Source organism: Astatotilapia calliptera, chromosome 16 (assembly GCF_900246225.1).
Source record: "Astatotilapia calliptera chromosome 16, fAstCal1.2, whole genome shotgun sequence".
NCBI classification, from domain to species: domain Eukaryota; kingdom Metazoa; phylum Chordata; class Actinopteri; order Cichliformes; family Cichlidae; genus Astatotilapia; species Astatotilapia calliptera.
Window position 1 is genome coordinate 33,989,849 of NC_039317.1, and position 22,175 is coordinate 34,012,023.

General features: G+C 43.2%; 1 protein-coding gene across 4 annotated transcripts in view; it reads left to right on the forward strand.

Annotated features, from left to right (window-relative positions):
- The first annotated feature begins 5,102 nt into the window (after window positions 1–5,102).
- Window positions 5,103–22,175, forward strand: part of lrp1bb (low density lipoprotein receptor-related protein 1Bb) — a 270,260-nt gene continuing 253,187 nt past the window's right edge. For 3 of the 4 annotated variants that reach the window (XM_026144138.1, XM_026144140.1, XM_026144141.1), the window contains exon 1: window positions 5,921–6,589. In XM_026144138.1, the coding sequence (XP_025999923.1) occupies window positions 6,499–6,589 (91 nt within the window). In that variant the 5' untranslated portion in view covers window positions 5,921–6,498. Of the gene's footprint in view, window positions 5,128–5,920; window positions 6,590–22,175 lie in introns of those variants that run through there. The other variant, XM_026144139.1, reaches the window with a different exon arrangement.

Genomic DNA, 22,175 nt, shown 5'->3' on the forward strand with positions numbered 1-22,175 from the left:
TGTGTGTGTGTGTGTGTGTGTGTGTGTGTGTGTGTGTGTGTGTGTGTGTGTGTGTGTGTGTGTGTACACGTCTGTTGGCCTGTCGCCACAGCTTGTGCAAAGAAGCACCATGAAGTGGATCTGTCACTATGAGTTAGAGACACTGGATGGCTGCACACCAAGTTAAAAAAATAAAAACAAGCAAGCACAGGACACTTAGAGGAACTATCAGAGCCAAGCAAACAGACTGTGTATGTTCATGCTCGCTGAACAGATTGCCACTCTAGCAGTGTTTTTTGAAGTTGTGCGTTCTGTTTTTTGAGATACTACGAGCACCGGCCCACAAATTTCATTAACGTCTTCGGTAATTATGGCGGATCTAATCAGAAGCTGCCATATTTCTGCGGTTAATGGGCTCTGCGTGGAGGCTGTTGAGGTGAAGGGCTTTTTGAAAGGTCGGCTGACTCACCACTGCTGCTGACCCCCTTCAGCTCTACCTACCCACACCTCTTAAATCTCAATCAGCGATGGGAAGCGTGGCCATTCATTAGCTCGGTATCCAGCGGCTGTCTCTTTCATCTCGCCCCTTATGTCCTCAGCAACACACAACTGCTGCCCCTCCTTTTCCGATCCATCTTCCCGTTCCTCAGTAGCAACACTTGACGCGAACCCTCAGAGGTACGGGGGGTCGAACCGCTCGGAAACTGCTATTGTACTCCTCCAGCTCACGCAGACGCACACACCGCGACCTCCTTCCTACCGCCTCCCTATCTTCCTCCTCCATCACAATCCTTCGATGTCTTCCGACTCTGCACTCCCCTCTGTTTTTTTCTGCTCTGCTGCCAATCAGTGGAGCAGTTTGCACACAGCTACTTGTGGAAGGAGAGAGTGACAGTAAGAACGTGCAGGCGTGTGCACGTCTGTGTGTGCACGTGCACATGGGCTACAAAGCCTTCTGCTAAGCTGAGGGTGGTTCTCAGGCCCCCCCTCGAGGCAAGGCTGAGATTGAGTTCATTATTCAGTAGGAGTGGGTTCCAGCTGTGTGAAGAGAGAGATGGCGAGCTGCTCTGTCTGTGTTGTGGCTCCTCCAACCCTGCCGTCCACTGGGAACCAGCTGAAAATAATGCGAAGGAGACAGACTTCACTGTCACACACAGACAGCACTCGGGCATTTTTGCAAAAACAATTGGTCGACAGTGAAGGCCTTTCTTTTTTTTTAAATGATGGGAGGTTTTATTTCTATTTTTATTTATATATAGGGCAACAATGAGCGTGCTTTTTCTTTTTAGTCAGTAATCATAAAGTTCTAAAATAAATTATCCACTGTGCTGAGCGAGACGCACAAATGTGGCAGCGTTCAAATAGGACTCCTGTGTATCCCTAGATGGCAGTAGTAAGTTAGACATCGGTGCGCTGCCTGCTGTGGAAAACAGAGCATCTTTAAATGTGTGTGAGCATGTGTCTGCTTGTTTGTTTTCCCTTGAGGTTGATAAAGTGTGTTGGTATAATTTCAAAAATAAATTTAAACAAAATCTAATAATAAGCCAAAGGAAAAAAAACCAAAAACAGGAGTATTTTCGAAACAGCTCCCATGCCCCACCATCCTCGTCTTACAGGGCCGTGGTTTCTCCTTCACTCGTGAATGAATACAGATTGCAGGAGCCGTTTTTCAGTTCTCACACAAAGGGAATTAACTTGAAATTGCTTTGTTGAAACTGCTCCACAAACAGCTTAGTGCAACACCAGGAAATGGCATCACAGCAACTTTGGATTTGTGAGAATTAAACGTATGATGTTGCCCCCCCACCCCGAAGATGTGCATGAAATTGCATAGAGGGACAGTCAGCTTGTATGCAATAACACGTTGGCTCACATTAACATTTGCTGCTGAACAGCAGGCCGTTTAGCAAAGGAACAAGCGCCCGTATTTGGTGCAGGAAAAACAAGTGCATGCTATTGATTGAGTTATGGCTAACTGACTGTGACTGAGACTCAGTCGGATGGTGGTATATCCCACTGAAACACACATATGACAAAGGTGTGCGATCACAGACTGACTGCCCCGAGTGCAACAAAAGTGCAATTCACATTTACCTTTCCAGAAAAAATGCAAGTCATTTTCAGCATGATGAGAGTGCTGTGATTCATGCTGCACAATGGCCTGTCATCCCACTGCTTGATTAACAAGCACCGAGACCCCGGGGAGCACCTGTGTATCCTGGCAGAAGACTGCATTCACCCTCCACAACAAGACAGAACCGACCTCCGTTCAGTGCATTTCCTGCTTTTCCGACTAATAACTGTCAGAGGAAACAAAACGCCTGTCGTTACAGATTTGTCATCTGATCTCCTCATTCTCTAAAATCGCTTTTGACTTCTGAGCCGAATCTTGCGGTTGGGAGGACGCCGACGGTATGAGCTGAGGTAAAAACCACAATGGCAGCGATATTAGCCTGGTATTGAACCTGCAACTATAACGGGGTCAAAGTGGCTGCTAATTTTGGAGAATGGCACTGGCATCCAGAGCAAGAGTCACTAAGTGCTGCTGAACGCAGCCTGAGATCTGGCATGGCGAGCGTCAGTGCCATCACTCACGACAGTCAGTGAGAGGAGTTCCAAGGGCAAAACAGCCCACAGTGTGTCACTTCACACAGATGCACGACCCCGATGTCACGCGGGCTGCAGGCTGTGCGACTATGTAGCTGCATGTCTGTGTGTACTTGTGACAGGCGGACAGGCTCCATCCAGTGCTCTATGTCAGGACCTGTACTGCAAGCGAGTGACACGCTATGCATGAGTGGCCTACTAGGCTGCCCCGGCCTCTGCCATTCAGTAGTGCAACTGCCATGAGCTCTCGATCCCCTCTGACACATCTGCACTCGAGCCAAGCCTGCTGGACCACACTGAGCATTACTCCTGTCGACAGGCGCGTACCTCCTTTGTCTCAAATTTGCCACAATGGCATTACATTAAAGCTCGTGTGATTGTGCAGAGATGGTTGACTCTTTCTAATTAAGGGTAAAGGTGAGATGAAGAGGCAGGTAAGTACAGCATATTCCCAGCTAACACAGCTGTAGTGTTGGCGCATATGAATCATTCAGAGCACAAGTAGAGCACTTTATAGCCATCAGAAAAAGTTGAAGCCGCTCAGTCAAAATGTCACCGCTGCGATTCCGAAAGAACGATGCAGTGCTCTCAGAAATGGAAGTAAACAAAAATCTTCCACAATTATTCATCCGTGTGTTTCTCTCTGTTTGGAAAACTGTGCAGTGCTAGCAGTGTGACTGTTTCACATTAATGTTAGTAATGCAACCATTTATTATCACGCTGGATTTTTAGCAGTGTGACGGGATGACTGAGTGAATAAAAATATGTTTTGATGTAACTTGCATTTGGAATAAGAGAAAATGTGGAGACAGCTTTGCACTTTTTCTGTCTGCGTTGGGTCACGAGTAGGGATGGGTATCGTTTAGGTTTTATCCGATACCAGTACCAAACCGGTACTTTTGAAACGCTGCCGGTGCTTAAACGGTGCTCGAACTGGTGCTTAAAGAATGGAGAACACAAACTTTGTCCAAAAACCTCTCATGTTTAGCTGTTTTTTTGTAAAAAGATAACAATGTTAGCCTTTTCTGCAGCTATGGGGCATATATGGCATCACTCTTGGCTGGAAGCAGTGCTTAAACAATGGAAAAAACACAAACTTTGTCCAAAAACCTCTCATGTTTAACTGTTTTCCACTTTTTCTTTGGTCATTTTAGCCTTTTTGGCCAGGGTGAAGGGAGTATCTGCCATCAAACAAGAAGACAGCCGCATGTAGCTATGATGATGTTTGCTAGTTCACCTTACATGCATTAATGTAATAACGTGGTTAGCCTACTCAACGTAAATTACACACGGACAACATTAAGCTACTCACGCAGAGAAGAACGGCTGCTGCTGCATCATCATCCTCATCATTTCTGCTACACTGGCAGGGCTAGGGGCCAGGACTCTCCTCTTCGGGTTTTTGGGGGATGTTGCTAACTCCGGTCCGATAACAGGCAACCCACCCGCAGTAGATGTGCTCGGTGTGAGGTCTCGCAGCAAGCTGTCAAATACGGCGCATTTCTCGGTTTTTAAAAAACGCTATGCGTCGTCAGGTGTTTCATCAGATTCGAGGTGTTACCTCCTTTGACAGTATCACAGTATCAGCTTAAAGCACTTGTTGCTGCTGAGTTTGCATATTTTGCTGTGAAGTACAGCCAGACTTTTGACCGCTTCGCCTTAGGCGTTTTTAATCTGTAGCTCTGCTCTAAAAGAACCTACGTACCTGGGCCCGCCTACTACGCTTGCAAAGGTAAAATGATTGGCTAGAATCCAAAGTGTGTGACATTCAGGAAAAAAAAGCACAGAAAAAAAGCACCGAAATGTGCGCTGCTTTTCGGTCTGGTTACTACCGTTTATGTCAGAACCGGTGCCATCATGGCACCGGATACCGGTGCCCATCCCTAGTCACGAGCTAGGCTTCGTTAGCACTAGCCTTTACTGATTAGCATTGGAACTGTTACCTGTGAACAGTGCATGCTCCTCACAGTGTTACACAACATGCAGTAAATGAATGAATATTACACAGTGAGGCGTTGTGGCTGCACTACAGTATCTCGTGATCAGGCTGTGCTGTGTGGACGCTCTTCACCAAGCTCTTACTTACACAGCCAGATTTCTCCGAGCACTTTGAAGACTTATGTCCACGTCGGCTCATGCGAATAATGCTTTTAACATGATTTTTTCCAAGAAAGTTACTGAGCTCAGTGTTAAAAGGATCAGTTGCTGCATCTGCTTCTGTTAAAGCTTAGGCACACTACAATGAAGTACCTATGAGTACAATATGTGTACCCACTGCTGATTTATTCTCACCGCCTACAACTAAATAAACTTCCTGTACTCCTTCAGTAAAATAGTGCCACCTTTGCACCTGATTCTGGGTTTGTCCTGATTTGTGCTTCATTCAGTGGTCTTTCTTTCTCCCACCACCACTTCTCCACGATGCCACACCACCCCGCTCCTCTGAAATCCCCCACAGTCAGCTCAGATGCAGCATCCATACCAAACAACAGGAGCAGAAATTCTGCGACTCCTGCCAGTGTACCAGCAGACAGCAGCAAGGTGGATAAAATCACCTCCTCACTCAACATTTAGTCTCATGAACAAATCTAAAAGATATTTAAAAAACATACAGCTATCCTCTCAAGCTTATTATCACCAGCTTCTTTCAGCAAAGACTGGAGCGGTTCGACCTACTGTAGTTCACACACTGCAGTTTTCCTGTTCATTGCATCTCTTTCATTATTATTATTTTTTAATTCTAGAGAAACTTGAAAGGAGAACAAATAAAGATTTTGAAAACGGGTATTGCTCTTTGGGACTTCCTAACCTTGTAGGAGCTAAAATAAGAACTACCTGCACATTTGCATACTTTAGAGTTGAAACAAACTTCCTCCAAAATTTCCATCATTAGCCTGTCAGCCTGAATACAAGGAGAGGAGCCCGTTCTCACTCCCGAGGCGTAACATCCCGACGTGTTGAGGAGAGAGGACAGGATAGGTGTGGGAGACTGCAGTGTCTGACCTAATAGAGGTTCGGTCAGTTCATTGTGAAAAACAAAGAACACATAAAATCACATGAACACAGAAAGTTTGGTAGCTATTCTTCACACGGCCTTGCTTTTACTAAGCATCAGTCTCCATGCATGCCTGGAATATGTCACACATTCCTGTTAACATGCATCACATTGGTCCCAAATTCGAGGACCAGCAGAGAGTTCCGTTCTGACATTAAGCCGGAGTAAGTCCTGAATCACTGTGATATACAGTAACGAGGTGCCTGTGCTTTGGATCTATGCTAAACAACACCTCACTGCAGTGGTCTCTTCAGTGCTTTTTGTTTTAGCTGTGTCTGTGCAGTCACTCTGGATGCTTCACCTGAGAAAGGCTCTTATTTCTTCTTAGTCATGCACCTTTTTCCCCCTGGATGTGCTTTTGCATAACTCTGTATTTGCAGTGAAGTCACTGGTCTGACGAGATTGCTCACATCTCATCCTACATCCTCTGACTTTTTCTTCTTTTTAAGGACCCCCTCTGCACCCCTGGACCTCAGGCTGACACCCACCCACTCCACTGACTGCACAGCGAACGGATTTGATTAATTTCAGGCGAGCTGCGCCACCTTGACGGCATTTAATCACTGAGAAAAGACAGGAAACGTACTCATTCCTTATCCCCCTGCTCTCCCACCCCGCCTCTCCTGTCCTCTCCTCTCTCCTGCCGTCTCCGGTGCGTCTGTTCGCTCTGAAAAGCGGCGGTGTGCGTTTGTGGAGGAGCCGGAGGAGCGCTGCACTGTTCTGCGCACTGGTTCCGCTGGACATCACCGAATAACGGCGCTCGACAACCGGGTGGTGGTGGAGGGGGAGACTGGACCCGGACCCGGAGCAGGAGCAGGAGAAGCACCGTGGCTCTTTACAGCCCGCTCTCCGAAAACATGTCGGAGTTTTTTCTACTCGCCTTTCTTGCCCTGTTCTCGGGATTATTTCCGTGCGCCGAGCCCTCGACGGTGTCGGACGAGGAGAAAGGTAAGGAGCCACCGGGCCGCCGGGAATGCGCAGTCCGGTGAAACTTGGCAGCGCGGGCCGCCTTTAGTGCAGTGTGGGCGCCGTGACGGGCAGCAGCAGCTGGATGTGAATGTGTTTCTGAACGATGGAGAGTTGATGGTCGGTGGCATACCTCACTAAGTCCGCTCGTCTCTGTGTGTTGTAATTGAGGATGTTTCACTGTAATGCCCCCCCAGCTGTTGGACCACAAATAACGATACCACCTGTACGGTGACCCCCCCGAGCGTGTGTGTTGCACCGCTTTCCCGCGTGGGCATTTTCAGGAACGTTCCCGTGGATATACCGGGATGGACTCGGCGGCTCTGACTGCAGGTGCGTAGCAGTGCTATCCTCCAATGCAGCAGGTGACCAGAGCCGAGCCCGGTGCCGGAGTGCGTGCTGTCTCTCCGGTATACCTGTGCCGTGCGGACGCGCGGCGCAGTGGCTCCGTGCTCGGGTAATGTCGGGAATCATTTTAGGTGAATCTGAATTCCGCCACACAGGCTCGGGGAAATCTAAAAATCCGAGTCACAGAGCAGGATCCCCGAGAGGAACGAAGCTTCACCGAGCAGGCACTGCCAGGATTTTATCGAGTTAAAGCGCATATTAGGCTCGTGCTATTTTTTAAACAGCTGCATTCATAGACAGGAATTTATTAAGAGTATGCAAGGACGGAGAATTTCTGAAAACCCAAAGGAGGTTATCTTTTTAATTACACAAAATATTTGTGATTTAGTAGTTTGCATGTATTATTGTAGGGTCTACCTTACAGTATAAAATAAAACTGGATTGAACTGAAGTAGTTATCCTTATAGTCAAACATCAACTTTTACTGTGAACCTTTCAAAACTCCCATTTCAGTACTTACATGTTGAGTCAGGGGCTGATTGCATTAATCGTCCCCCAAAGACAAACTGTGGTAAGTGTAACATGCAGTTGTAAGGAACATGTTTGCATGCCCATCGATTTGTTGTCAGTGGACATGATTGCTTCATAGTTCTCCCACTTTCTGTTCCCCAGCAGACACATCTTTGTCAGGGCTGCTTTGCTTGTTGTGAGACCTTCACGAAGGAGACTCATGAGCCTGCCTTCCAATCACTGTAAATCACCAAAACCAACAAAAAACCAGCTACCTTTCTCTGCCTCCTGCTCTGTGAGGGTGGAGGTGTGGCTTGAATCAGAGTAAAAACAGGTATCATAATGGCTCATCGAGCTGCTATAACAGTATTTAGAAGGACAGCAGATAGGATGGGGCGGACTCATAGACACAAAGGTTCCAAATTTACTTTCAGAGAATCCGAGTTGGAAAGTTGGACCCTGTATCTCTGTGTGCTGTCCTGCTCCATTTGTACCCAGGATAAATGGGAGCTCTTGTAGCTGTGTCTAAATGGACGGTAATGATAATAGCGTTTCATTTTTCTTTCAACACCAAAGCTGGTTTTTATCCTAATTAGTCTGAAATTAATTTGCTTTGTGGTAGCAGCGTTGTTACTTTGAATGCCAAGTAGTGAGCCCGTGGTTTTCTCTGCATGAATAAAAGGCATTTCCAGAATCATTCCTGCAATGGCACGGGCTCTTTGAAATGCTTCCACCTTGTTTTTCCCCTTTTATCGCTCGCGCCCATCTAACATTGAGCAGACTGACCTGATCGGCTGGTGTGGCAGTACGCTGCTCATCTAACAAAAGGACAGGCTTGGAAATTTGGACACACCGCAGCACTACCTGTCTAAAAAAAACCCAAAAACCTGGATGCCATGCACTGACCTCAGCGCCAGATAAGCATCACCAGCCGCAAACAGCTCAAGGTTGTTTGTAACGTATACCCTATTTAAGAGACGATAGTATAGTGCAAGGCACATCCACTAATACGAGGGAGGCTGCCTTTAGAGGCTAATTAAGTGAGATAGCCAGATACCATCGCAGAAGTGTATGTAAGTGCCCGTGTGTGTGTGTGTGCAAAGGCAAGCACCAGAATCACGATGAGGGAGAAGTCATTCAGTGTCTGCATTATGTGCAGCTCGTTGGCCAGCAGAGATAAGGACTTTGTAGATTTTCTCAGTTGTGAGCTCCTGAAATGTTACTGTCTAAACACTCATCATTGGACAATAAAGACATAAAACGTGTGACCAGGATGAATATAGTGCTGAAGGGCACACTGTAAGAAATGCAAGATAATTCTAACATTTTTGGACCATTTGAGAAACAAAAGCATGTCTTCGGCATCCTTTTAAGTATGTTCTCATTATTAAATCATTGTAATATATTTTTATTTATTCAGAAAAAATTTTCTTCCTTCTTGTACATTTTAAAATATTGCTGCAACTATGAATATACAAACTTATGCTTCAGTATATTTCTTACTTTTTAACTTTTAGTGTTTAATGACTCTAATTCTACTGAACTGTTAAAGCCACAGCGTGCTGCATCAACTGTGCAGGCAGGCGCAGCTTTTGTCAGGCTGACGGGTCGATACGAACAGCGAATGACTCAGAAACGAAGCTGAAAGCCTGTAAAGCTCCTCTCATCTTTTCTGTATGCATGTGAGACTGATAGTCATCACTCCAAAATGCTGAACTGTTTTCACCTCCACTGCCTGAGGTGACTCTCAGGGAGCATCGTGGGCTTAAGATGATGAGACAAAGTTCCTGACTCTGAAGTGCTGAAGCAGGCAGAAGTGGCCAGTATTAGCACCACGATCATGACAGCTCAGCTGAGATGGTTAAGGTACGAGAAGGCACAAGAAAGTCTGCCAAAGAGGACCGCGTACGGCAAGAGCGCCAAAAGAGGAGGCTGATGTAAGCACTGCTACCTGCAGTTGTTACCGAAACGTTTTCACGTCGAATTGCACGACTCGTTTCGAACTGCTCTGCTAGACCTCGCAGGATTATGCAGAGGCCATTTGCTAAACCACACAAACATATCAGTAACCTCAGGAATCTGCTCCTGCTCAGGCACAAACCGGAGGAAGGCTCCAGGACTGATTAGCAATTCCAGAGTTCACAAAAATAAACTTGAGACTGAAAGTGTGATGTACAAACTTTATCTGTAACCGTGCTAACAAAAACAGGCGGGGAGGAGAACATGAGTGCAAAAAGCAACCTTGCAGGAGGGAACAGTTTAATATTGTACATTCACACATGAAGGTGGGCAGACAGGTACACGTGGCGAGGATAGCAACACATCTCAGAAGCAGAAATGACGGAGGCCAACCTGAAGGGGCTGATTTGGCTGTAGCGGCAGGAGCGACTGTGACAGGAAGCCGAGGGTTAAATAATGTAGGGTTACAGGAACTGTTTGAAAAATGTCCGCCCTGCTTAATGTCGCCTTTGTACCCTTACTCATTCAACAGACAGCTAGGACACAGTAAACTGTGAGTGGACTTTATAAATGGATATTATGTAAATCACTTGGTTTTAGCACCTTTAAACAAACAAACAAAATAAACAGACATGTTCCATGTTCTCGTTGGCGTTCTGGAAGCTGGTGTTATATGAAGATCAGGGTGTTGTTTTTAGGGGAGAAATATTAGATAGAGACTAGCAGGTGACCTTCAAAGGTTGGACCAAATTCTGTTTTCATAGCTGCTTTACGTCTTTTTCTGGAAACCATTAACGCTAGAAGAGGCCTCCAGCTGCGAGGGCTCCTTTGTAGCTCAATTTTCTGTCCACATCCTGTTTTGACAAGGCAGCAAAAGCGTGCAGCTCAGCAAGCGGGGATCTTAAGGACTGAAATAACCTGCAATCACCTGACTGCTCTGATGATTTAAGAAATCATACTGGTAAAAACATAAACACAGACGCAGTGTGCCGTCGAATGCATTAGCCTGCGCTCTGTTAGCCAGGAGACATTTGTGAAGTGGTTACTGGCTGCTGCTGTTGTTGGCATCCATGAGTTGTGCTTCAGGTGCTTTTTGTTAAGTATTGCTTCATAAGTTTGTCTTGGCTAGAAAACCAGACAAGTTGTCAGAAAAAGCCTGTCAGCTCGTTACGTCTGCGGAAGGTCAGATGCAGGTATATATGAGCACTTCTTCGAAACCTCTGTATTTTCTTTTTCCTCCCAGAAGTCCTCTAAACATCATAGTCGTGGCAGGATTTCTGAGGTTTGTTTCAGGCAAGTGCTTAGACTGCACTTTTGCAGGGTGGCATTCAGTCTTTTATGAGCTATGTAAAGACATTGAAACAGCTGACACATCTATCTGGTGATGTGAGCTAAGTGCTGCTGTCATTGAGCTCTTACATCTATCTCAGGGCAGAGGTGAAGCATGGCCTCGAGCTACAGTCGAATTCAGTGATCCGGCCCCGCACGCCTCGTATGGAACACAGTTATTGAAGGAAGCTGTTAGATTTTTGCTCGTGTCACCTTTAATATCAGCTCTCACAGTCTTAATGGGCTACAATTGAATAAGTAATGCAGTGGGCTCAGGTTGTGGAAGCCACTGGCTGTAAATTGACTTGTAGCATTGATTATCAATGGGAGGAGGAGCTAGATTTCTGACCCACATGATCTGTTTTGGTTAATGTTCTGGGAAGACTTAATTATGTGGGTGGCATGGGGTTTGATATTAGATTTTTCCAAAATGTTACATAATTTAAAAGGTGAATATTGAATCAGCAAGTTTGTCTTTAGAGAAATCCCCTGATGCTGGCGTTGAATCTAAGAACTTAACTCAGCTGTATACAGATATGGTTCCTCTTATAAAAAACTTCTGAATGAATTATTAATGCAGGAAAGCATTACTGCTTTATTGCCAAATATGCTAATGAAAGTAGGGCTCATATGAGCAGTAGTGGGATACGCTGCTGCTCTCATAAGTCGAGTTAAGTATGAGGTCATCAGTAGGTGACAGACACGATAGAACACATCATAAAATGAAATGTAAGGGTGAGGTAATGTACTTTTAACATGGAAAAAAAATCTATGCACCAATGAGACCATCTGCTAAAATGAACAATGAAACAGGGATGTGTAGCTTTGACCAGCTGTATAGTAAAGGTTAGAGTTAGTATGCAGCTGAGTGTGGAGCTCAAGGTCTGAGTTAAGCAAACGTCTTTCTTGAGGTATCCTAAGGGGTGAAAAGTGCCTCCATCGCAGGCTAAAAGTATGTCTGTCAGTTTGAAAGGGTGAACAGCTAGCTGGATGGAGGCAGCACCCTGAGGAGATACAATTGTGTGCTCAGCATGTACAGACGTTCAATGCAGCAGCGGTGGATTCTTACGCTGTAAATCATACTGTTGCCATCATCGAGTTCCTCCATTATGTCTACACGGGCCTACAGGAACCACGGCGTGCTTTGTTCGTTTGACATCATTTGGCAAAATGCATGAAAAAACGAGTGCATGAGACAAACCTTTCCCTCAGTGCTGAGATATAACTGGGACCTTTCACTACAGAGGATGTATGTGGAGCGCTGCTCAAATATGACGGAGGAAAGACCCGTCAGCATCACTAGCTCAACCCGACACTTGACAGGCTGATATTATTGTTACTGATTTGTGTTTAGATAAAAACAACGCTCTCGGATTCACTATTGGCATGCTGTTAGCTAACAGCTATATATTGCACACATGTATCCAGAAATGACAAATTGATACAGAAAATGTTCTTAGTATTACAAACTATTTAAGATGATGTTGAACTATTTTATTTTTTGGATGTTTGAGGTCTTACAGACGAGAGCATTCACCATGTATGGAGAGCTATGTCCTGTTGGTTACAGATGTTGGCATATTTGTGGTACAATCTTTTCTGAATTATTAACTTGTAATATGAATAATTAATAATATGATCTCCTGGTTAACAAACAGCTTCAACAAGATTTACGATTTGATTTATCACTGTACCTGGGCAGAGAATACTTCTTTTTCATGTTAATACCATATCAGACATTAACAGAGTCAGCATGTCACCAGAACTGCTATTTACAGTATGTTTCGATACCAAAATTTAAAAAATTTAGTATCTTTTAGTACTGTGGATACATGAAAGCATGTACAGAGTAGGTTTGTCAAAAAAAAAAATTAGACTGAAATATTATATCTATTCTAAAATGACAAATTATTATCAGATATGAAATTCATTTGTAACAGCACCGAATTACTGAACAAATTATGTTTTCTTTAATATATTAGTGTCATTTATATTATTTCAATTAAAAACTGAACTGAAAAATTGATTTGGATTTACTGAAAAAGTCAAGTAGTTCTATCCAACTGTGTTGAGTAACTCAATTTAGTGCAAAAAATGTCTAATTTTGTGAGGTAAAGACCTACAATTATACATAGAAACCCCAGCAATCAGACGACCCCCTATGAGCAAGCACTTTGGACAGTGGGAAGGAAAAACTCCCTTTTAACAGGAAGAAACCTCCGGCAGAACCAGGCTCAGGGAGGGGCGGGGCCATCTGCTGTGATTGGATGGGAGTGAGGGGAAGGAGAAAAGAGCCAAAGATTAAAATAACTCAGAATTAAATGACTGAGTGGAAAGAGGTGAGAGAACTCCTGTGAATTTCACTGTTTTACTCTAAAATCTTGAAATTACTAAACAAAGAGGTATTGAATTGACTTACAAAAACTCAGTATTTCATTGAAATACCAGACATGACTCAAGTAATCTTAAAAAATTTATTTGTTTGATGAGTACACTAAAGAGGAATATTTAAAACCAACAATAGTGATATTTCATTTTCTTTTAGTGCTGGTTAACTTAATAGCTTTTCTCTGAGTCAGTTCAATGTTTTAGTAAAAGTTAAACAAGCGTCAGACAGTTTCTTTAGAGTTACTTAACACAGTTGTGTGGAAGCCTTGACATTTTTTTAAAGTTAAAATAAAAAACAACATTTCTTCTCACATCACTGCTGCATGCAGGCAGGTGAGCAGCCCCTCCCCTCACTAGCAGCTGAACACGTGAAGAGTGGTGCAGCAACACGAGGTCGGTAAAGCTCCCGTTTCAACTGCACCAAAATATTGAACAGTTGTAATAAATGTTAACCTGGGTGGTACATGCCAGGTACGCGATGGCTGTTTCAGCCATCTGTTTAATCAATGAGCTAGCATTACGATGCTAGCGTTGAAGCTACTCAGCTGACCACTAGACAGAAACAGTGGCAGGTTACCTTAGCAGCTCCATCAGTGCCGAACCAGGACAAATGGCTGTAGATGAATACATTTACTCAGACCAGTATTATTATAATCATTATTTTTAGAAAGGCTGATTAACTTTCATGGTTTTGAAAATAGTACTGAATATTTTCCGGGTGTCGGTATCAAGTTTGGATCCTACTTTCGTGACGACTCTGGAATAGACCGAAGAACAGCGCTTCACCGTGTCTTAAAAAAATGTTCTGCACAAAGAATTTATTTCACACACAGAAAAAGAAATCTGGAAAAAGGGTCAACACCAGTACTCCCGACCAATCTGTAGGTCAGTAGAGTTGGTGTCGAGCTCGTCGAGCTCGGCGAGTGGCAGCGGTGGCGGCCAGAGGACCAGAGAGAGGGCTGCTGAGGCCTGGCCGGGGACTCTCTCTCCCAGCTGCCACCTGGCACAGGCCGAAGGCTCAGGGCCCCATCATGCAGACTTGGCTCAGAAAACCAGAACAGGGGAGGGATTCATCCATCCCCCAACAAGCTTCATTCAGCAGACAAACCTAAGGCCAGTTGGTGATGCTGCGCTGTGTCCTTCTTAAAAGAGAAATCGGCACATAGAGTAATTAAGAAATATTGAACCACTGAGGTGTTTCATTTTATACCTCTGCAATAATCCATATTTCTCCTTTATGGCTTAAAACATAAAATGCTTATGCAGAAACGGCTAACCAGATGATATTTTGTCTTTTGCCTGATTTGTTTTTCAGTCATTTTCACAACCCATTGCCTTAAAGACCTGTAGCATAGCCATTAATGAATACGGAGAATTAAATGATCTTTAGTGACGATCCAGGACAGTGCACAGTGTGAGACATTTACATAGGGCACCCGCTATTTATGGTTTCTTGATTAGCGTACGAGCTCAGCAAAGGCAAACACACACACACCAACATGCCAGCACTCGGAGAAGCACATGCATATACACAAATTAAGCCTTTCTACAATGAATGTCTATGCCCTGTCTGTGTTGTGGCTGCCTTCCCTGGCAGAGCTCACTATGCTTCAATCCAGTTAGATGGAGGATAGAAAAGGAAATTATTGGCGTCGTTTTCACGCCTGTGTGCAAAGCCGTGAGTGGCTACATCAAATGTGCAGCCGGTAAAAATTGTGGGCCTGCATTTAGGACATGTACAAGTCAGATTTTTTCTCTGTCGGTTTGGCGTGTATGTCCAAGCTCTGCACTCCACCGAAAGAGCTTTTTGGGACTAAAATATTTGCGAGATTGCCACAAAGTGTGAATAATTTAATGCACTTTAATGGCACGGAGCACGAATTGAAAATCCAAGATAAAACAGTGCTGCTGCCCCTACCTCCACCTGCAGCACGAGTCGGTGTCTCTCTACAGCTGTGATGCTGTTGGCCCGCAAGGATTGAGTTCAGTTTTGTGGCAGCACTATCACTGAGTTACTTTGTGTTAAAATTAGATTGCCAAATGCATCACCACCAGCTGTCATCAATCTGATTCAGTATGATCCCCTAACATGCTTCCGAGTTGCTATTGATCTCTGGTCTCTGGCACCCTCCTTTCTCTCACAGCGTTGGATTGGGAGACCTATTAACTGCGCTCCCATCAATCACAGTTCACCCATGTTTGTTTGTAGAAGTCTTTGATACGATTAGAGGAGTGCTCTCGAGCTCATGCAGGGTGTTTTTTTCCATTTCCATTTCTTGTGTCAGCTGGTTTGAGATGCACGCAGTCACTCCCTCCTTGCTCTAGTGATGTGTCTCACTGCTCCGGAGCAGAGACCAGAGATTAAGCACTTGGGCCTCAAACATGTCGGCTGTCACAGGTATCTCTCGCTGCTCAGTGCCTGATAAGGGCCACTTGTTTCTGAAACAGTCAATGCCAAGAACAAAACCCAAGAGAAATAAAAACCCTTCTGGACTTACTGAGATTTAATATGTTTCTCTTAGAAAGCACGTTCCTGTGATTGCTTCTGTGGCCTTGTTCACGTCAACAATTGAAGTTTAGTGCAAACATTTTTTTTTTCCTGAAAAATAATTGGATTTTTTTTGCTGATAGCTTTTAGATTTATCACACCTTTCTGTTTCATGTTAGCTTTGCCTGATTTTACATGCATACGGTGCAAAAACCTGCAGTTTTTAATAAGTTATGTCGCGCTAAGTGTTTTACCAACAGTCTGCATGAGAAATTTAAGACAAAGAACGAGAAGCTGTGAAATTGTTTGGAAATGATTTTGTGAAGAATGCACTTCTTTTTTAATTTTTTACCAAGGACAAGAAAACACAGTCGTGAATAATCATCAAACCAGGAGAGATATCAGGCACGCTCTCACAGCCTTTAAAATGATTGAAGTATTCTCTCGATCCTTAGGATGTGGGTTGTGTCAGTACGAACGTCTGTGATATAGTAAAGAAATTTTGTCCACAGATGACGATAAATAATCGTTAAAATTTGCTTTTGTTTCAAGATATTAAACATGCACAGAGCTTGAGCTGAACACATCAACGCACATTAGCACATTACTCAAGAAGCAGAGAAACAAAAACCAGCTCTGTCATACGATAACAAAGGCAATCGCACTCACACGTCTTATTCACACCTAGAATCAGTTCAGGGACTCTGCTCCACCAAACCTTTTAAATGTGGACCTGGTAGGAAATGATAACCACTTTCAAAATGACAATCATCCAGACTTCAAACAAAAAGAACCAGGAGCTAAGTTCATGTTTTATGACCGAGTGAAATCAGATTTAAATGAGAAGAACTAAGAAATAAACGTGTTTGTGTAGAAAACGTGTGTGAGTGTGTTGATGATGGAGCATTAAAAAGGTGGAATTCATCATGTCAGAGGAGGCGACTGGAGAAACATTACGTTGGTGTCGTGGTCATGACACGAAGTAATAAACCCTTTGCTTTGTTACAGTCACAGAGGTTGCTGAGGGGGGGACATGACCTCTGTTGTATCCTGCGATTGTGAAGAAACTGGTGCTTTGTAGTGTGTTATTTCCCCGTCCTCTGTATCATCCTGTCTTCCTTCTCTCACCCCAACCAATCACAGCAGATGGCCCCGCCCCTCCCTGAGCCTGGTTCTGCCGGAGGTTTCTTCCTGTTAAAAGAGAGTTTTTCCTTCCCACTGTCGCGAAAGTGCTGCTCATAGGGGGTCATATGATTGTTGGGTTTTTCTCTGTATCTATGAAGCGCCTTGAGGCGACTTTTGTTGTGATTTGGCGCTATATAAATAAAATTGAATTGAATTGAATTGAATCACACCTTAAGTACGTGAAGACAAAGAAGCGTCTCATAGACTCGGAGACAGGATGGCCCTGTCCCACAGACACAGTGTAGCGTGTTAGCAGCTTTAACTACCTTGGCACTTGCATAGACAGTGGGTTGACTTTCAGCAAATACACACAAACCATCCAAAAACGTCCCGCAGCAGGTCTACCTCTGCCTCCGAAGCTTTTATATCTCGCACTCCTGTCCTCCTCACCTCGTGTGTCCTGGCTGGGACGAGGTTCTCAGAGACCAACGTGACCAAAGTGTGCAGGGTGGTCATGTTCAGGTCCTCATGGGGAGTCGTGCTCAGTCGTCAAGTTCTGGTATTAATTCTGGAAATTCATAGTTTTCATGTTGCATCACATTGTTATAGAAACACTTATGGGCATAAATCAAATCAAGGCTTTCCCTGATGCTGCATTTGTTTAGCCTGAATAGTTGGAGCGGCTAGTAAAGCGCAGACACAAACACTCATCTCCTAACCCTGGAAAACAAGCTCGGAGGCCAAACTGCACCAATACATCCTCCAACACTGGAAATAAGATTTGATTTGTCCTCTAATCTAAAGTATTACTGTCTCGTCACCGGGGCCCAAGAGTGCTGACTGCAGTGACCCTGAAACATTGGAAATCTAGCTAACAGAATTAATTAGCACTCACCACTGATTTCACAAAGAACGGTTTCTGTGTGTCCTTTAGCTAAACCCAGATCAGAAACATATAGAAGTGTTGGTACTTCAGTCCAATTTCCTTCTGGCAGGAACGTCGATGAAAAGCCTTCATAAAACACTTTATCACTAATATTAAAACACTTTATGCAAAGCACAGCCGAAGTGGAGGTTTGTCTGTGACTGTGGTTCACATATCTGTGCTGTTCCTTCTTTTGAGAGGAAATCCAAATATTTGGTGTTTGATAAAGATGGAAAATTAATGTGTTTGTGATGTATGTTGCACCAGTGTTTTAATATGAATACAAAAAAAACAGGCGAGTCCTAAATTGACTCTATGCATCGTCATGCTTGGATACTTTAACTTTACAAATTTTAAATTTTTGTTTGCAGTGACCAAAAATTTGAATCTTTCATCCAGTTTGTGATTAGAGTACAGTACAATTAAAATGATTACTCTGGTGGTCTCATCAAACTCAGTGGAGGGTTATTATTGTATTAATACGTCTCTCGTGCCGCTTTTACAATTAGGAAGTATTTTAGGGACGTAACACGGCGATGAGAAAGTGGCACATTGTCTGTGAAATGTTTGTCGCTGTCGGGCATCGGACGCCTTCGTGTGGAGGAGCCGTTTATGTTGCTCGTTTGGTGGCATGGGTGTTATCATTGTTGAAATAGGTGATGTTCTATGTTTGCTTTCTCCAGAACTAAACTGATGTGCAAACAGCAATTACTGCTGATGCTTTTTTTCATATCTCTTCTCGTTATCAGAGCTCGTCTGTGAGGGGAGAGAGTGAAGCACACAGTTGGACTCCTGACCTTGTTAAAGTGTGGGGATCTTCCCTCGGGTGGCTTTTACGGCATCTTCTCGTCTTACTGCATTTACATTATAAAATCATTTGTCTTCATAAACTAATTTACGTGAAACTGATAACATCAGAAAGTAACAGGAAAGACCCTGTAATTAAAACAAAACTACATAACCTGCTTATACGATTGTTTTCCTTAGACCGGAGCATATGATGATGAACCTGAACACGAGTCTGTGGCAGCCTTGTGCACACGTACTGCACAAATCTCTGACACACAGACTTATTGAGGATAACGAACAACATGAACGACGCAGCGTAAATAGAAAGCAGACTGTAGGCGCTCTAACCTCAAACACTCTCACAGTGCACAGGCCATCCTGGAGCTGCATTTTACCCAAGCATAATTCATACCTGCAGCTTTAGGCATAAAAATGTTCAGTAATGATGAATATTCATTGGAGGGAATTTATTTTTAGAGGACTTATTTTGTGTTTTAATCAAAGCACAGTTTCTTCAACGATTAGTCCAAATCCAAGGACACTCTGTGTTTGATCACAATAAAAGCAGCAAATCCTCAAAACTGAAAATGGATCATCAGCTTTACTGGTTTGATTAATCACCAATCAAAATGATTGTTTATTAGATTCCTGTTAATCAACTAACTGATTAAATAGCTGTTCAAATGGTCATCCTCAGTGAGTAAGGAAAGCCTACTCTGTATTTTTTCTAATTCCCGTGTTGGTTTATTGTACACATCACTAACTCTCATAATTCTATAAATCTGCCTCCACATTTACATTTTCACTTCACTCGGTAAATCAAGAAGCCCAAAGTTAACTTATATGACAGACTGTAGATTTAGCGGTGATTGTTCTTAGAGCGTCTCATCTCCTGGCTCGTGAGTTTGGCTCATCAGATGAAAGCAATTACATTTTTCCACCTGTTATTAGCCTTTGAGATTGTACAACAATCAAGATTGCTCTGTCTTGTGTGAATTAATGTCACGAGACATTGTAATGACAGTAATTGGCTGTGTGACTCATCTCCTAATCTTTTACGCAGAAGTAGAAATTACCTGACGCGTAGCTTCTATAACTAAGCGACCTCTCTGGAGATGGAGCTCACCACAGCAGCACATTCAGTGCCTTGACAAGTACGTCTTCCTGACAGGTGTGTCAGGGCTTTTCTCTGAAGCTACTTGAAATCGACTACAGTAGTTTGAAAAAAAAAAAAGGTTTCTAAAAATAAACAGTCTTAATAAAAGAGCATCTTCAAGGGCTGTCGTCATCAGTTTTGGCGAACTTGACATGACAGTTCTCATTTTTAGATGGTCTCCTCTTGACCTTAGTCTTGTTCAGCTAACCAACATTTTCATGTCTGACTCATATTTACCACAGTGCTCTGATTCAACACTCATAGCAGCTGGTCAGGACAAGGCGTATCAGCTCCCTGTAGTCTCTGATGTAGTAGCGAGAATCTAAAAATGAACTTTCTGTGCCTGTGTTCTGAGTGCACCGGTTTTTGCTTTATCTGCCATCACGCTAGGCTTCCTGACAAAGTTATCAGAGGTCATGCTCCAGCATCTGTCTGCCCCAGACAATACTCACACGGGACATGTTGCTTATCGCTGAGGTTACAGTATCCCTAAGGAGGCACCAGGATGATGTCTTTTGCTCAACTCAATTTGCCACATGTAACCTGGACAATGTCTAAAAAATGTGGCAGCGACTCGTTTCATCTCTTTTGTTAAATGGCTACAAAAATAAAGTGTACATTTTCACTACCTCCCAGCAGTCACATTGTGTGACCTGATAAAACCAAGGTCACGGTAATCATCTCTTTAGTCTCTTGACCTTCGGGCAGTATGATCATATTTGCAACCATAAAGTACTTTGAAAGTCTCTCACTCAGTGTTATTGTAGTTTTTCACTTGCATGCAAACATGACGTTGTGTGCATTTTGTTATATCATAGAATACGAAGCAGTCAGTTCCACACGGTGAACAGATATAAAAGGGAAAAGATGTGTAGTCTGATTACTTTAGATAATAACTCAGATTATGTATTACAGCTGAGAGAGAATGTGCAACATCAGTATCAAAACTGAGACAAAAATACAACAAACACTGATATTTTTGCAGATTTGAATACTTTGATGGGTTGATAATATTGCAGGGCCAGCCTGATAGCTGAATGGACAGTTTGAAGGGTGCGTATGATTGGGTTTGAGACCATGGCGCGCAGCATGAGCACAGCCAGGGAGTCTGTTCTGCTAGCATTGCTTAAATCTGTATTCTTAGTGAACGGCTGCGAGTCTGCACAGGATTTGTGTCCTGTAGCCTCATCATCATACAATATAAAAACCTTATTTTACTGCACGGTGATCGATGTGTTTTGTTTGTGTTGTTCTACTTTTATAACTAGTATAAGCTGTGTACACTGAGTTTAAAATTCCGTCTGCCAAATCAAACAACTACCAATTTAAGGAGTCTTAGACAGCCAGCTTCTCCCAGCATCACGCTGAGACCTTTCTGCACCTCAAAATCTTTCATTTCCATAGTTGCCAAAGTGTGAATGTACGCTGCAGGCAATGTTTCCCTGTGGAAACAAGCTCTTCATTATTGAAGGCCCCTTGCTGAACATCCTCCACACTTCTCTGACCTAATGACTTTCTGGAGAGTGGAACCGCAGTTTAAGCTCATCCTTTCTTTGCTTTTTCCTCGGTCTTCTTCCTGAACAGCAGGTCGTTGTTATTACTCCAATTTATGACATGAATAAAACAGGATTCTTCTTCAAATTAAGTGTATTCTCAGAGAAAAGTGTGTTTTTTCTCATTGTAAAATACTTTTGCAGTTCAAGATCGAAGCAGATTTCTGTGCACCGTTTTTAAATTGATTTAATGTGACGGTTTTATTTATGCGAGAGCTAAAAGAGATGAATGAGCTGATTCTCATTATTATTAATAAGGTTATATTTGTGGTTCTACTCATGGAAAATAATGCAAATACTTTGTTTCATGGTTTGTTAAGTAACACAAATATTTGTTGCATGTTAGCAAACAAAATCAGATCTGTTGGAGGAGGTATACGTGTGGCTCTGCTTTTCATACTGTGACATGGAGAGAAAAATTCTTGGATCTTTCTGGAACGACATCCAGTATAAAAACATCCACCAATTCAAACAGGCAGAGCTGTTATGAATCACGGTGCAGTCTAAAGTAGAGAGAGTCATAGACACACATACACAGGACCCTAACCATGTGTGCTGAATGTTTATTCTTATACCTGGACCGACACTGAGAGTTTTTGCTTATATTGCATTGACTTTATATAATATCAGGACTCTGGATGAAGCAATATTAAAGAGTTTCAGTGTTTAATGTCAGCTGTCATGTCTCTGGAGAGTCCCGTGCACATGCACATGTATTTCATGTGTACTGCATACTTATTTAAAGCTTATTTTTTTCTGCACACAGTTGTTCCTTAAAAAAGTTCCACAAACTGAAACGTGTGATTATTAAAAGTGTTTTTTAAATTGGGGTTTCCAATTAAAAGCACTGGACAAACACAGATGACTGAGGAAGAAAAATCGATCTGGAATAAATTTGTGTGGAGTCGAGTGAGAATAATTTCATGTGATTGTTCCTCGGGTTTCATTCTGCTAGCAAGGATTTCATTTTCGTTTTGATCTTTGAGAACTTCAGACTC